Below are 16,816 nucleotides of genomic sequence, written 5' to 3' on the forward strand. Positions count from 1 at the left end.
TTTTCAGCTCAATGTTGTCCGGAAATCCAAGAGGGAAGTCCAACACTTCTTCTAGGATTTTATGACTACTGTCAGTGATGTGCTTTTGCTTTATGAATTGATGGTGTCAATAAAGTGTTTTCGTTCCTGATGAATATTTTCAACCTCCTCAACAATTTCATGTGGCCTAGGTATGAATAAATACATGTTCATTTGACTTTAAGCCTTTTCTATTAACCAAGTCACAGTGACACAGTATTAGTAATTGGTAATTCATGCTTAATTTTTTATTTTATTTATTTCACCTTTATTTAACCAGGTAGGCAAGTTGAGAACAAGTTCTCATTTACAACTGCGACCTGGCCAAGATAAAGCAAAGCAGTTCGACACATATAACAACACAGAGTTACACATGGAGTAAAACAAACATACAGTCAATAATACAGTAGAAAAATAAGTCTATATACAATGTGAGCAAATGAGGTGAGATAAGGGAGGTAAAGGCAATAAATAGGCCATGGTGGCGAAGTAAGTACAATATAGCAATTAAAACACTGGAATGGTAGATTTGATAGTAGATGAGTGTGCAAAGTAGAAATACTGGGGTGCAAAGGAGCAAAATAAATAAATAAATACAGTAGGGGAAGTGGTAGTTGTTTGGGCTATTTATAGATGGGCTATGTACAGGTGCAGTGATCTGTGCGCTGCTCTGACAGCTGGTGCTTAAAGTTAGTGAGGGAGATATGAGTCTCCAGCTTCAGTGATGTTTGCAGTTCGTTCCAGTCATTGGCAGCAGAGAACTGGAAGGAGAGGCGGCCGAAGGAGAAATTGGCTTTGGGGGTGACAAGTGAAATATACCTGCTGGAACGCAACATATGCCAAACTTTTTGCATTAAATCCAAGTAATTTATGTACAATTAGAAAAATAGGACGATCTATGAATTATGCACCCTGGTTTCAAAATACATTATTTTCCACATAGTATGTACCTCGCCCCGCCCATAATTTGGTCGTCACTAGTTATCACAGCCACAAAGTCCTAAACCCCGCCCATTACTTAAATGTATCTTCTCAAAATATGATTTTAACCCTAACTCTAACCTTAACCACACTGCCAACCTTATGTCTAACCTTAGCCTTAAATTAAGACCAAAAAGCAAATGTTTGTTTTCATTAATATTTACGATGGCTGTGGTAACTAGTGGAAACCCAATAACTTTCCTGCGCGACACACATCAATAACAGGCTCTCTGATTGGTCAGGGACACATGAACGATGCATTTGTAAATGGCTTTCCTTGGGAATAATGTAATGTTTTATTTCTTGTAATGTATTATCAGCACCTTAAAGCATTTTGTCGCAATTTTGAGTAACATTTTGTTGATCGTCTTGGATCTGGAAAACGATGTCGGCCGCAGAAGGCGATCGCAGTTCGGAACAACTGAATAAATTCGAGAAACTGACAGTGAGGCCTCCAGTCAGAGTAGCAGGTCAGTCAAAAACAACATACTACTGTAGCATATCCAGCTAGCTAACGTAAGCCATATTACTAGAGACCTGTCCGCTGGTAACGTTACTGTTATGAAACCAATTCAATGAATATTATTGACAAAGTCCGCTAATCTTGATTGCAGAGGTTAACTGGGTTTTTGTGCTATTGACATTGAAAGGCAAGATGTTTAATCAAATGTAACAATAGCGGCGACCTAGGTAGCTAACTAGTTAGCCTCTGTCTGAACCACTAACTAGCTAACGTTACCTAGGTAGGTAATTAGCTATCTATGTTTATTTTGGTTTGCTCAGAGAGCAATAAACCATGGAAACACCGTTTAAGAATAAAACATGAAAGTAAACAATCTCATATTAGCCTAATCAATTAACGTTATTAGCTGGATTGCAAATGTTTTAGCTGACTAACGTTAATTCTAGCTAACGTTATTTCACAGATGTCAGTTATTTGCGCTTCATGTTGTTGGCTGAACCAGAATCAGTCTTTACAGTAGACGTTCATTAATAAGGTCAGATTCTGGTTCAGTTGTTGGCTATACAAATGTTTGATGCATAACCTTCGCTAGACTGACATCATTCTGATTATGGAAAGATGGTTGGTGGTCGACTCATCTGCAGAAATGCTCAACTCCAGGGAATCCTCCATCCTTGCAAAAAAAATCTGCTTAGTAGAACCTGATTCATACATTTAACTTAAGCTATTGACCACGGTATTGATTGATTTACAGTATGAAAATGACCTCGACACTGACTCCAAACCAACAAGATGAGAAATGGATCATATTTCATTATACACATCATCACATTATTTTGGTCGTCAGGCATTAGGCCTTGTATTGTTAGCAATACACAGGAATATCATCTAATGCTGTTTAATAATCACATATATACTGATGCCAGATGGATTTGTGTTTGTTACATCAAGGACTGCATCCGGAGCCCCAGGTACTGTGGTCCATAGTCCCAACAGTTGTTAGCCAGCTGGCAGCAGCCCTTGTTCATAGTAACATAGAGCTCACCACCTTGTAGTCCTAAATACCAGAAATCAGTTACATCTGGTTCGTTCAGCAATTCCTATGGTGGGAAAGAATGAGGTTTTGGAATAAACACTGAAAATAGTTAACACAGGCTTAGGATATCTTATGTTCTTTTTTTCTTCTATGAGATATCAGTCAATTAACAGGACCTTTATGAAGACTATGTGCTTGTTTTGATGAAATAAATGCTTAAAGTGACATTAGCTAATGAAAATGATCACATAACGTATAAGATCTCCTAAGCCTATGTTTGCCACAGACCTTATTTTCTGTGTTTATCAATATAAATTCCCCATAGGCTTTGGCCAATGAGCCATGGCGGAGTTAGTGCCTACAAAAAGACGCCATTACTATTGCTCTCTGTAGGTATAGTTGTGTGTGGCCTACTATTTAGCTGCTGTGCAATATCTAGGCAATGCCTTGCTTCTTCTAAAATTATGTTGAGTGTGTGCATGAAGGACATGTGCTAATGAGAATGCATGCTGCAGAAAGAGGATAGGCTACATGCTGTAGAAAGAGGATATGCTACATGCTGTGGAAAGAGGATAGGCTACATGCTGTGGAAAGAGGATAGGCTACATGCTGTGGAAAGAGGATAGGCTACATGCTGTGGAAAGAGGATAGGCTACATGCTGTGGAAAGAGGATAGGCTACATGCTGTGGAAAGAGGATAGGCTACATGCTGTGGAAAGAGGATAGGCTACATGCTGTGGAAAGAGGCTAGGCTACATGCATGCCATTGTACATACACTCTTCTCTGTAACTCATGATCACTGAGCAGATGTAATCCTAGGCTCGTTTTCAGCGGCTGGTGAAATGTGCTACTGTACAGAAACACTTATAAATCGTATGTCCAGATAAGCTTATGTATGTTTCTTTCAATGCGTGGACACTGAGTGACATTGAAAAAAGCCTCCTAGCAACATAGAGAGGACATGATTGCCTGGGCAATATAAAGCCAGGCTGTCAGACCAGCTCAAAAAGTTGAATGCATCAGGATGTTTAGGTCATGTGAGAACAGAATGCATGGGGATGTTTAGGGCCTGGGAGAACAGAATGCATGAGGATGTTTAGGGCCTGGGAGAACAGAATGCATGGGGATGTTTAGGGCCTGGGAGAACAGAATGCATGGGGATGTTTAGGGCCTGGGAGAACAGAATGCATGGGGATGTTTAGGGCCTGGGAGAACAGAATGCATGGGGATGTTTAGGGCCTGGGAGAACAGAATGCATGGGGATGTTTAGGGCCTGGGAGAACAGAATGCATGGGGATGTTTAGGTCATGTGAGAACAGAATGCATGGGGATGTTTAGGGCCTGGGAGAACAGAATGCATGGGGATGTTTAGGGCCTGGGAGAACAGAATGCATGGGGATGTTTAGGGCCTGGGAGAACAGAATGCATGGAGGATGTTTAGGGCCTGGGAGAACAGAATGCATGGGGATGTTTAGGGCCTGGGAGAACAGAATGCATGGGGATGTTTAGGGCCTGGGAGAACAGAATGCATGGGGATGTTTAGGGCCTGGGAGAACAGAATGCATGGGGATGTTTAGGGCCTGGGAGAACAGAATGCATGGGGATGTTTAGGGCCTGGGAGAACAGAATGCATGGGGATGTTTAGGGCCTGGGAGAACAGAATGCATGGGGATGTTTAGGGCCTGGGAGAACAGAATACATGGGGATGTTTAGGGCCTGGGAGAACAGAATGCATGGGGATGTTTAGGGCCTGGGAGAACAGAATGCATGGGGATGTTTAGGGCCTGGGAGAACAGAATGCATGGGGATGTTTAGGGCCTGGGAGAACAGAATGCATGGGGATGTTTAGGGCCTGGGAGAACAGAATGCATGGGGATGTTTAGGGCCTGGGAGAACAGAATGCATGGGGATGTTTAGGGCCTGGGAGAACAGAATGCATGGGGATGTTTAGGGCCTGGGAGAACAGAATGCATGGGGATGTTTAGGGCCTGGGAGAACAGAATGCATGGGGATGTTTAGGGCCTGGGAGAACAACAGTGTGACAGGAACTGGGCTAATGGACAGTGACAGTGGGATATGGGAGCTTTGCACTGTCTGTTTGCTGATGGACAAAACACATGCTTGGTCCGTTATACTGCATTATACAACGGCATCACCATCCCCACTCGGTTCGTGCTATGTGAAAGTGGCATTGAAGGGTGGAATTTTCTCACACCTAGAATAGATGTGTTGGTTTAAATGCGGAAGACACATTTCGGTTGAATGCATTCAGTTGTGTAACTGTCTAGGTATCCCCTTTCCCTTGACCTAAGGTAGCCTAGGTCCTGTACTTCATTAAAGTATAGCATTTTTGGCTTCTAGTGGATTTGATTATACCTGCCCTACATTGAGACTGAAGATGAAGAATGACCTCTGCTCAACCCATTTCTTATCTCGTATTTTAGCTTGTTGAGTGTCGTTTTGGCGTGGTAAAGCTTTATCTCAGTCTCAAGCCTGGCGCTGAGAGTATCAGTGTTTCACATATGGTGTGAATGGACGGGTACCTGACAAAATAATAAACCAAACACTTGAGTCAATGAGGGATATAAAGTATATTGAAAGCAGGTGATTCCACACAGGTGGGGTTCCAGAGTTAATTAAGGAATTAACATCCCATCATGCATAGGGTCATGTATAGAAATTCCCATTATTTTGGCTACCATGCGTGGCTAGAAGAAGAGATCTCAGTAACTTTGAAGGAGGGGTCTCAAAGGAGCATAGGGGGTTTAAAGGGTGGTGTGTGTGTCTGTCAGACCTCAACCCAATTGAACACTTATGGGAGATTCTGGAGCGGTGCTTAAGATGGCATTTTCCACCACCATCAACAAAACACAAAATTAGGGAATTTCTTGTGGAAGAATGGTGTCGCATCCCTCCAATAGAGTTCCAGACACTTGTAGGATCTATGCTAAAGCTCATTGAAGCTGTTGTGGTGGCCCAACACCCTGTTATAAACAAACCAGTAACATTCTAGGTCTCTGGAATGAGCGTTTCTTTCTCTTGTACACAGTATGCTGCAGAAACTGGTTATTCTGTTTAGCACGGACTCTCGCTATGCTGTTGGACATGGGAAACATGTTTTGGATAGCTTGCCCTCTGTAGTTCACACTGCAACCCACGGTTTCTGAAAAATGACTACCCTGTAAACAATGTCCTGGGTTCTGTAAGCCTATCATAGGATCTGCATCTAATCACAACATCATCATGGTGCTATGTTAGAAGAGGCCATTTTGACCCCCTTCTCGCTCTGCTGCTGATGTTTAAGAAACCAGTGGTTGATGTGTGTTACTGACCGCCTGACGACTCTGATTGTGGTGACAGGCCCTAAGAAAATGAGTAGGGCCTCTAGGTTGGGTGTGAGTGTGTCTGGGCGAGTTTGTTTTGCATGGCACGGTGCCCCGGATGGGCAGACCAGACCATTGGTCCTTCCATTTTAGACCATTTCATTGATCATTAAGTGAACTCTCCACCCACCCGGGTCACCGGGCCATGAAAAACAAACTCGCCTTATGTTAGTGTCTTTTTGTCACCTTGCAGCACCCACCCATTTTGTTGATTCTCTCTGACTGTCAGCTCAGTCTGTAGAACATGGCGCTTGCAACGCCAGGGTTGTGGGTTCGATTCCCACAGGGGACCAGTACTTACAAATATAGGAAAATGAATCCACTCACTACTGTAAATGTCTCTGGATAAGAGCGTCTGGTAAATTATTAGAATGTAAGAATCTACGTGCCAGCTGCCAGTCTAATAGCTGACTACTCATCCTAATCCTTATGTGGCTGGCTACTTAATTGATGCATCCAAATGAGAATGTAACTTTTTTCATTATGTTGGCTACTTTAGATTTTTGGGAACACACTGTAATCACCTGCAGTGTTGCAGGTTATGGACCAAATGCCCAGCCTAGGAATTAGGCTATTGGTGGTGAGCTCTGTGTTTTTACTGCAGAGAGGAAAGTCATGCAGCTGAAAGGTGAAGGTGGCAGGGCTCTTGTGATCTCTCTTGGTGGACAGTCACTGTGGAAAAGAGCGTCCCATCGGTGGGACCTTTTGAAAGTTGTGTTCTTAAGTCTGAACCGTTTTGTTTTCAGTTAATCTACACACACACACTTTGTTTTTCTATCCCTGTCGGGACCAAACATTTATTCCCATCAAAAATACTATTTTCCTAACCCTAATTCTAACCCTTAAGCTAAGCCTAAAATAGCCTTTGCCTTATTGGGGACCTGGGAAATGTCCCCACAAGGGAACATTTTCCTTGTTTTTCTATCGTTGTGGGGACTTGCGCTACCACGAGGATAGTAATAGACCTACTCCATTATATCTCAGTCTGCTTTGCTGTGTGTACCACCCTCACCCTGTGATTTAAAACAGTACCATGATGCCAGCAAGACGCACCAACTTGCTTTATTAGTTTGACCAGGTATATGATACTGTAGTTGCTGTGCTTCTTTATCACAAATGTTCCACACAACTTCACCAGCTTAGTGCTTACACAATAGAAACCTCCGGAATCCCAGATTGCAGCATGGAAGGACCTTGCTCAGACAGCATAGGCTAGTCCTCAACTTGTGGGTTTTCAAAATTCCAGAATTCCTGGTTTGAGAACTCCAGATATCCTGCTTCTTCATTCTGATTCCGGTAGTCTTCCAACTAATATTTTTTGGTAAGTTTACCGGAATCTTGCAGCTCTATCAACTAGTCAACCGGTCCTGTTTACATCTTCTAGTTAGAAGAGTTTATTTTTTTTGATCCACTTTTATTATCATGGCAGCATGATGTGGACCCATGAAGATGTTAACCCAGGACTGATGAAGGATGGCCAACTAGGTTATGTGTGATTCCTGTAGTTGTAGCCCGCTGTAGCTTAACATCTCTCTCCGCCTTGTCCCTTACTGTCATCCTCCTCCTAATACCTCTACCACTCTGTACCACCCCACAGGTCTCCATATGCCCCCAGCTCGGAGCGGGCATCGCTGCGTGGCAGACAACACCAACCTGTACGTGTTCGGGGGGTACAACCCGGACTATGATGAGTCGGGCGGCCAGGAGAACGAGGACTACCCGCTGTTCAGGGAGCTGTGGAGGTACCACTTTTCCACGGGCACCTGGCAGCAGATCCGTACAGAGGGCTACATGCCCACCGAGCTGGCCTCCATGTCAGGTAAGGGAACCAGTAGGATTGTTTTTCTCAGGTATGGAATTTAAAGGGACACTACAGTGAAAATGATCTTTTAGCCATCCCTTGATGTATTATCTTCAGGTACCGAAGGGTATTATGTTCATGGGTACTGAAGGGGTTTACGTTCATGGGTACTGAAGGGGTTTATGTTTATGGGTACTGAAGGGGTTTACGTTCATGGGTACTGAAGGGGTTTACGTTCATGGGTACTGAAGGGGTTTACGTTCATGGGTACTGAAGGGGTTTACGTTCATGGGTACTGAAGGGGTTTACGTTCATGGGTACTGAAGGGGTTTATGTTTAGGGGTACTGAAGGGGTTTACGTTCATGGGTACTGAAGGGGTTTATGTTCATGGGTACTGAAGGGGTTTACGTTCATGGGTACTGAAGGGGTTTACGTTCATGGGTACTGAAGGGGTTTACGTTTAGGGGTACTGAAGGGGTTTATGTTCAGGGGTACTGAAGGGGTTTACGTTCATGGGTACTGAAGGGGTTTATGTTTAGGGGTACTGAAGGGGTTTATGTTCATGGGTACTGAAGGGGTTTATGTTCATGGGTACTGAAGGGGTTTATGTTTAGGGGTACTGAAGGGGTTTATGTTTAAGGGTACTGAAGGGGTTTATGTTTAGGGGTACTGAAGGGGTTTATGTTCATGGGTACTGAAGGGGTTTATGTTCATGGGTACTGAAGGGGTTTATGTTCATGGGTACTGAAGGGGTTTATGTTTATGGGTACTGAAGGGGTTTATGTTTAGGGGTACTGAAGGGGTTTATGTTTAGGGGTACTGAAGGGGTTTATGTTTAGGGGTACTGAAGGGGTTTATGTTTAGGGGTACTGAAGGGGTTTATGTTTAGGGGTACTGAAGGGGTTTATGTTTAGGGGTACTGAAGGGGTTTATGTTTAGGGGTACTGAAGGGGTTTATGTTTCAGGGGTACTGAAGGGGTTTATGTTTATGGGTACTGAAGGGGTTTATGTTCATGGGTACTGAAGGGGTTTATGTTCATGGGTACTGAAGGGGTTTATGTTTAGGGGTACTGAAGGGGTTTATGTTTAGGGGTACTGAAGGGGTTTATGTTCAGGGGTACTGAAGGGGTTTACGTTCATGGGTACTGAAGGGGTTTACGTTTAGGGGTACTGAAGGGGTTTACGTTTAGGGGTACTGAAGGGGTTTATGTTTAGGGGTACTGAAGGGGTTTATGTTCATGGGTACTGAAGGGGTTTATGTTTAGGGGTACTGAAGGGGTTTATGTTCAGGGGTACTGAAGGGGTTTATGTTCAGGGGTACTGAAGGGGTTTATGTTTAGGGGTACTGAAGGGGTTTATGTTTAGGGGTACTGAAGGGGTTTATGTTTAGGGGTACTGAAGGGGTTTATGTTTAGGGGTACTGAAGGGGCTTATGTTCAGGGGTACTGAAGGGGCTTATGTTTAGGGGTACTGAAGGGGTTTATGTTTAGGGGTACCGAAGGGGTTTACGTTCAGGGGTACCGAAGGGGTTTACGTTCAGGGGTACCGAAGGGGTTTATGTTTAGGGGTACTGAAGGGGTTTACGTTCATGGGTACTGAAGGGGTTTATGTTTAAGGGGTACTGAAGGGGTTTACGTTCAGGAGTCCCCTGTGGCTCAGTTGGTGTTGTGTAGTGGCTTTTCTGGCATGCATCTAAAAACGTTTTATTTATTTTTTTAAATTTGCCCCACCAAGATTTACATGCTAAAATCGCCACTGATCTTCAGTATAAATGTAGCTCATTGAGCAGACGAAGCACAGATTTGACAGTCATTCAGTACAACTGAAATACCAGGGCCCATCTACTGTAGTAATTTACCCTGGACATTTATGAATGGAAAACTCAGGTTGCAGTAGTTACTTATTTACTTTTTCATTTCCAATGCATGTAATCCATCAATAACAACTTAATACAGTATGGTCACTTCTTATCAAGAGGGTAAAATAAAATATCCTAGAATTCTCCACATCTAAAACGTTTAATTAAATCAAGCCAATCGTGATTGTATGAAAGAATGCTTGAATGAACAAGCACTGCCATTTTGATGCTGGTGGGGGGTCAAACTGATTTAGAACCCAGTCACTTGTAACGAGTTTTGGTTAGTAAAATATGATTTAGCTAACTCATTGATGTATTAAATCACGAAAGAGCATTTCTACACCTCATTAACATGAAATATTTAGCTAATGTGTTATTTTGGGTGTAGCAAAATGCTTGTAAAATAAGTCCAGTAAGAAACACTTTGTTTTCCGTTGCAAAATGTCTTAAGGTTTTGCTACTGTGTGCCCTAATGAACACCACCCAGCTTAAACCCTCAGTATTGTGTCCCTCAGCTGTTTTACATGGAAACAATCTGTTGGTGTTCGGTGGCACTGGGATTCCCTTTGGGGAAAACAACGGAAATGACGTCCACGTCTGCAACGTCAAGTACAAGCGGTGGTCGCTGCTCAACTGCCGAGGGAAGAAGCCCAACCGAATCTACGGACAGGTAGGCCAATGAATCTGGCATTACTGGCTCATCTCTGATTATTTTCTCTACTGGTTCTCTCTGCCACTGCCTCCTTGGCTTGCTCTGGACTCTTCTGAGGTTTAGGCCTACACTCCGTTTCCTGTTAAAGGGCACTTCCGCCACTTTTCAACCTCATTCATTATCTCCAGTACCATATCAGTGTATACATACAGTGCCTTCGGAAAGTATTCAGACACCTTGACTTTTTCCACATTTTGTTACGTTACAGCCTTATTCTAAAATTGATTAAAAAAAATATTTTACCCTCAATCTACACACACACATAATGACAAAGCAGAAACGTCTTTTTTTTAAATGTTTGCTAAAAAAAAATAAAAAAATATCACATTTACGTAAGTATTCAGACCCTTTACTCAGTACTTTGTTGAAGCACCTTTGGTAGCAATTATAGCCTCGAGTCTTCTTGGTTATGACGCTACAAGCTTGGCAAACCTGTATTTGGGGAGTTTCTCCCATTCTTCTCTGTAGATCCTCTCAAACTCGGTCAGGTTAGATGGGGAGTGTCGCTGCACAGCTATTTTCAGGTCTCCAGAGATGTTCGATCGGGTTCAAGTCCGAGCTCTGGCTGGGCCACTCAAGGACATTCAGAGACTTGTCCTGAAACCACTCCTGCATTGTCTTGGCTGTGTGCTTAGGGTTGTTGTCCTGTTGGAAGGTGAACCTTCGCACCAGTCTGAGGTCCTGAGCGCTCTGGAGCAGGTTTTCATCAAGGATCTCTCTGTACTTTGCTCCGTTCATCTTTGCCTCCATCCTGACTAGTCCCTGCCGCTGAAAAACATCTTCACAGCATGATTCTGCCACCACCATGCTTCACCGTAGGGATGGTGCCAGGTTTCCTCTAGATGTGACGCTTGGCATTCAGGTAAAACAGTTCAATCTTGGTTTCATCAGACCAGGGAATCTTGTTTCTCAGGGTCTGAGAGTCTTTGGGTGCCTTTTGACAAACTCCAAGCGGCTGTCATGTGCCTTTTACTGAGGAGTGGCTTCCGTCTGGCCACTTTACCATAAAGGCCTAATTGGTGGAGTGCTGCAGAGATGGTTGGCCTTCTGGAAGTTTCTCCGTCTCCACAGAGGAACTCTGGAGCTCTGTCAGAGTGACCATCAGGTTCTTCGTCACCTCCCTGACCAAGACCCTTCTCCCCCAATTGCTCAGTTTGGCCGGGCGGCCAGCTCTAGGAAGAGTCTTGGTGGTTCCAAACTTCCTCCATTTAAGAATGTTGGAGGCCACTGTGTTCTCGGGGACCTTGAATGCTGGAGAAATGTTTTGGTACCCTTTCCCAGATCTGTGCCTTAACACAATCCTGTCTCGGAGCGCTTTGACATGCATTTGTAAAATTTGAATAAAATCTGATTGACTTAACTAGAATTCATGGTAGACAAATGTCCAAAGGGATAGGTAGAGGCATTAAATGATTCCAGGGGAGCATATTATATAGCAAAAGTAGATATAGGCAATCCTTGCAAATACAAATCTTTATTGTTGTTGATTTCCATGGAAGTTTGATTTGGTAGCCATTTTGTTTCTCTCTCCCCCAAGGCGATGGCCATCATTAACAGCTTCCTGTATGTGTTTGGGGGAACGACGGGCTACATCTACAGCACAGACCTGCACAGACTGGACCTGAACACCAGAGAGTGGATCCACCTCAAACCCAACAACCCACCAGACGACCTGCCTGAGGAACGGTGAGCATCACGCCTTAATCGGTCCCACCGGATCATGTCATTGTCCCTCCCTGTTTCAGTCCCATTTCTTCTGTTTGGTGTCTAGTGAATACACCCCAGTCACTGGGTAGCATGAGTGATGACCTGACTTATTCAATTCAGCTCCTAGAGGAGCAGAGGGCCTCATAAGTAATGAGTCATGTCTGTTTGTGTCACAGGTACAGACATGAAATAGCACACGACCGTCAGAGGATATACATCCTGGGAGGAGGGACCTCCTGGACCTCCTATCCTCTGGACAAGGTAGTACACCAACCTGTCAACATAAACCTGTGGTAGTTTGTGGCCCTGTTCCAATCGCTTTCACCTATCCATCCAATTCAGATCTGTGATAACTTCAAGGAAGGTCAGAAGAATGATCGTAAACCTGTGATGGTAGTGAGTCTGACTAGGCAAACAGACAGCTAATCTGGGTAATTTGGTCACTTGGTGGTTTTCAGGCTATTTTTAGTGCTGTAAAGCCATAAAGATCGAGGAAGCGGCGACTTCTGTCACTGAGTGTGGCCGGGTTATGAGGCGGGGTTATGAGGCCGGGTTATGTTTGTGTGTGTTTGAGGTGAACTCATTTCCTTTTTTCCCCTACCAGATACATGCGTACAACCTGGAGACAAATTCCTGGGAGGAGATCTCAACCAAGCCTCATGATAAAATAGGTTTGTGTATGATGTTTTAATAGAAAACCAATGCGCTGTCTATGGGTCTTTTTATTCACATATTACTACTCATCCAATTGCTTTGGGTTTTGACAGGGTACCCTGCTCCCAGGAGATGTCACAGCTGTGTGCAGATACGGAACGGTGAGATTCTTATCATTTATTCATTCTATAGCAGAAGTATTACAATGTTTGTACAGGAGGTGTAGTGGTATCATTGCCCACTCCAGACCACTTATCCCTCTAACGGTGGTGGTTTTATCACAGCCACTTTCACAAGTCTTCATTAGTCTGCTTCTGTCCGTCTCCGCATCTCATTCAACGAAGTCCCAAAGAGTGTTTGACGTTTTGTTGTTGTCATCCCATCAATATATTGTAACTGGTCTCAGTCTAACCCATGATGTTGTGTGTGTCAGATGTGTTTCTATGTGGAGGTTACAACGGTGAAGTCATAGTGGCTGATCTGTGGAAGATCAACCTGCAGACGTTCCAGTGGACCAAGCTCCCAGCGGTGATGCCTGAGCCAGCCTATTTCCACTGTGCTGCCGTGACCCCGGTCAGTAGGGCACTACACTAGAGGAAACCTCAGCTGTTTATTATGTAGTAGTTGATGTAGAACTGTTAGTGTCCCATTCACAGTTTATCCGCATTTCGCTGGTTTCAAGATCTAGCATAGTAGACTTAAAAGGAAACGCCACTCAAAAACGACCAATGTTGATACAGTTCCAAAATGTTTTGCATGTTAGCAGTCAAACTTCAAAGATATTGGACTTTCAAGAAGCATAGTGTCACATGATGATGTTCCTTTAAGGTGCTGTTACGAATCCCTTTGGCCCTGCAGTCTAGGGGAGATGGAACTGAGACCCGTAACATAAATCATGCAAATTATAATAGTGAAAAGTAACAGTGAGAACAAAAACCATAGACAACTGACATCTACCGTCAAACACTAAAGGTTTATTGTTTAAACACACGGTAAGGGGGGTGTGAGAAAAGGGGCTGAGCGGGACCCAAGCAAAGAAACAATCATCCAAAACCACCCCTAAAGCTAGACTAGCCTATTTCAACAACAGCTAGCTAACTAACCAAAAATACAGTGGGTGGTTCGCCCAGTTCTAACTAGGGTACTTAGACACAGTATTCCTACGGGTAATGTATGCCCATGGGCGACTTGTCTTGGTACCCCCTTTTCTCACCAAACAAACAAACAGTCAAACAACAAAACAATACTCACAGGATTACCGGACAAATGTGACATGTAGTTGCAAAAACAAAAGAGATCAATACAGAGATAGAGAGAGACACAGGGAGATAGAGATTGGACACAAGAGCGATTGAACGAATGAGCACAAAGTTTGATCACAGAGTGAGAATGAGCTAGCGAGATAATGAGCTGGGGAGAAAACAACTGACTGGGTTTTTAAACCAAGGGAAAGGGGCTGTGATAGGTTGAGGGAAAAGGAACAGGTGTCTTCTGATTGGGGACTGATTGATGACTGATTGGGGAGTGATGATTGTCACCTGTGAGGGGAGAAGGAGAGACAAGAAACACACACACAGGATACCTGTATCCGTAACAGGTGCTGTCTCCTTCCCCCTCTCTACTACCTCATTTCAGAACTCATTTGTAAGTCTTTTCATCTCTCTGGCCTAAGCCCATTTCTGTTTCCAATCCAACTAGCTTTATTGGCACGATTAGTCAGTATATTCTTACTGTCAAAACAAGAACACAGGATCATCCTAAATCAATAACCACAATTCAATATCCCGCTCATATTTCACTCTCTCTCTCTGTGCGACTGACTGTTGCATGGCGATAAAGGTTTCTGATTGTGATCTTCTCTCCGGTCAGGCTGGCTGCATGTACATCCACGGTGGTGTGGTGAACATCCACGAGAACAAGCGGACTGGCTCCCTGTTTAAGATCTGGCTGGTGGTGCCCAGCCTGCTGGAGCTGTGCTGGGAGCGTCTGCTCAAGGCCCACCCCCAGCTGGCTCAGTTGCCCACCATGCAGCTTCTCCACCTGGGCCTCACACAGGAACTCATCGAGCGCTTGAAATAAAGGAGGAAGGATGGATGGAATGATAGATGGACGGATGGGAGATGTCGGACGGAGAACAGGATTTATTTTTAAGGGGGTCGCCTTGAAGGAGTTGATGGTCCCTCTGTCTACGTAGCCCCGCCTTAAAACCAAAAACAATGGGATGCCTTTTTTCTTTTTGCATTTGGACATCTGATGATTTTAAAAGGAATAAGTGGAATGTTTCTTGACCCCGCCCCATTCCCCCGTCTTGCCTTTGTGTTAAGCAAGGTCGCCGCCCCCCTCACACACACACACACGCCTCTCAATCTGCCTGCTTACAGACCCAGAAATAATTTGCTCCACAGCTTTCAGATTCACGACGACCCTCACTACTTTCTCATTTTATATAGGCCTTCATGACTTTAATAAGAATGCCATTTCAGAGGAATGGGGGCATTTCTATCACATTATTTTCTCTCTGCGTGCAATTGGGGAAAGTTCGACTCGGACTCAGATGAAAAGTTACACCAGACAGTTGGCATGTTTTGTGTTACAAGGGGAAGGTAGTATTGGTATCACCCTCATGCCAGACTTAGACGCAGGTTGTCGTCAGCACTTTTCCCTATTCAAGGCTTATTATTAAGAGATAGTGTCTGATTTTAATAGTTATGTGTGAAGAGCAGACTGATGCTAGGTCTCTAATAGACCACTTCCCTTTCACCTAATATCACACCACACTCCTAATACCCATTTAACATGCATTCAGGTATCTCAGATATACACACAGGTATTTGAAACAATTATCTCTGGTAGTTATCTGTATCAGTGTCCCAAATTGCACCCTATTCTCTATATAGTGCACTACTTTTGACCAAGGGACTTAGCCCTTATATCCACCATAATATCAATGGAAGATGGGTAAGAGTCAAAACACCTGGTCTCCATTCATTCTGAACTGTACCAGTCACTTTAGTTCTTCAGTATGCTTGTGGTAGTCCATTTGTAAACTAAATCATCCCATCACTGTGAACATGGTGCTCCTTAAATGACTTTAAAATGTTTTTATTTAAATAAAATATTCAATTTCTGTTCCAACTTTTACTCCATCTTTGCTAATAGGACAAATATAAACAGATTTTTGGGGATCTGTTTTAGAATACTAACATTGATCTGATTCATTCAGTGCCTTTCCCAAAGTTTCAATGATATTGAAGTACTACAACCTAGAAAGGAGAAGGAAACACGAGTAATGGTTTAGCTTGATCCAAACATACTGACCATTTAAAAAATGACTCCCATTTGGGATCGTTTCTCTATAATTTCCCCTCACATTAAAGATAACATATGCACCACTTGTCAGATCAGTCAACAATGCATTGATGAATCTTTTAATTGTGCCCTTTCCAAACACAATGAACAATTAGTTAAAGCAGCAATAATGTGTGAATATGTATTTATGCTGCTGTATTTATGGATGACTTAGAGTTCATGTATGTTGTACTTGGGGGCTGAATCTGAACAGTATTCTGCTGTTAAGTCTCTGTGTGCAGACAAAGTGCCAGGGTCAGATAATCAACACAGTTCAGATTATATGCTGAGCTGGGGACGTGGTTTAACGCCAAATATTATGGCACCTTGAATTCAATGCCATTAAAATCTGCCTTGTGGAACAAAATAGTATTTATTGATCATTGCCAAGGGGGTAGTTTAAAATGTTAATGAATACCCATGATTCCCTGCTCCCCATCAAGGAAATGCCTAAATCTGTGCCTGTCCTCATTCTATTACACCTTCTCTGCATGTCATTAGTCACCTTTTAAGTTGGAAAAGTCATCTCCCCTGGACTTGAATCCTTACTGTGCAGCAAATGGTTTTAAGGCGATCGCTGAATTGATAATTGTATTTGTGAATGTTTTGTTTCGATTGTTGACGAGTCAATAAACATGAACTGTAAATAGTGTATCACCTTCGTTTGCTTAGCCTGGTCACAGATCTGTTTGTGCGGTCTTGCCAACACCCATGGTCATTGTCACGAGTTGAAACAAGACAGCACAAACCGGTCTGGGAATGGTTTGCCTGCTTCAACAGTAATGGTACCTGGCATGGAATGACCCCTTTTAGAGCCGTCATCCCTGCATGAACCCTTGTAGTGCACAATTTA

General features: G+C 43.5%; 1 protein-coding gene across 1 annotated transcript; it reads left to right on the top strand.

Moving 5' to 3' along the window:
- The first annotated feature begins 1,196 nt into the window (after positions 1-1,196).
- On the top strand, positions 1,197-16,615 carry LOC106609782 (kelch domain-containing protein 10). The gene is made up of 9 exons (XM_014208795.2): positions 1,197-1,469; positions 7,480-7,701; positions 10,058-10,212; positions 11,792-11,940; positions 12,138-12,222; positions 12,566-12,632; positions 12,729-12,776; positions 13,049-13,188; positions 14,485-16,615. The coding sequence occupies exons 1-9, from the start codon at positions 1,385-1,387 to the stop codon at positions 14,692-14,694; spliced, it is 1,161 nt and encodes a 386-aa protein (XP_014064270.1). The 5' UTR covers positions 1,197-1,384; the 3' UTR covers positions 14,695-16,615.
- The last annotated feature ends 201 nt before the right edge of the window (positions 16,616-16,816 follow it).

Source organism: Salmo salar, chromosome ssa17, assembly GCF_905237065.1.
Source record: "Salmo salar chromosome ssa17, Ssal_v3.1, whole genome shotgun sequence".
Classification (NCBI taxonomy): domain Eukaryota; kingdom Metazoa; phylum Chordata; class Actinopteri; order Salmoniformes; family Salmonidae; genus Salmo; species Salmo salar.

What these genes read in the sequence shown, in the direction of transcription:
- LOC106609782 (XM_014208795.2), top strand. Translation starts at nt 1,385, where the DNA reads ATGTCGGCCGCAGAAGGCGATCGCAGTTCGGAACAACTGAATAAATTC. An exon ending in GCCTCCAGTCAGAGTAGCAG is followed by an intron (nt 1,470 to 7,479) that starts GTCAGTCAAAAA and finishes ACCACCCCACAG; the next exon opens with GTCTCCATATGCCCCCAGCT. An exon ending in ACTGTGCTGCCGTGACCCCG is followed by an intron (nt 13,189 to 14,484) that starts GTCAGTAGGGCA and finishes CTCTCCGGTCAG; the next exon opens with GCTGGCTGCATGTACATCCA.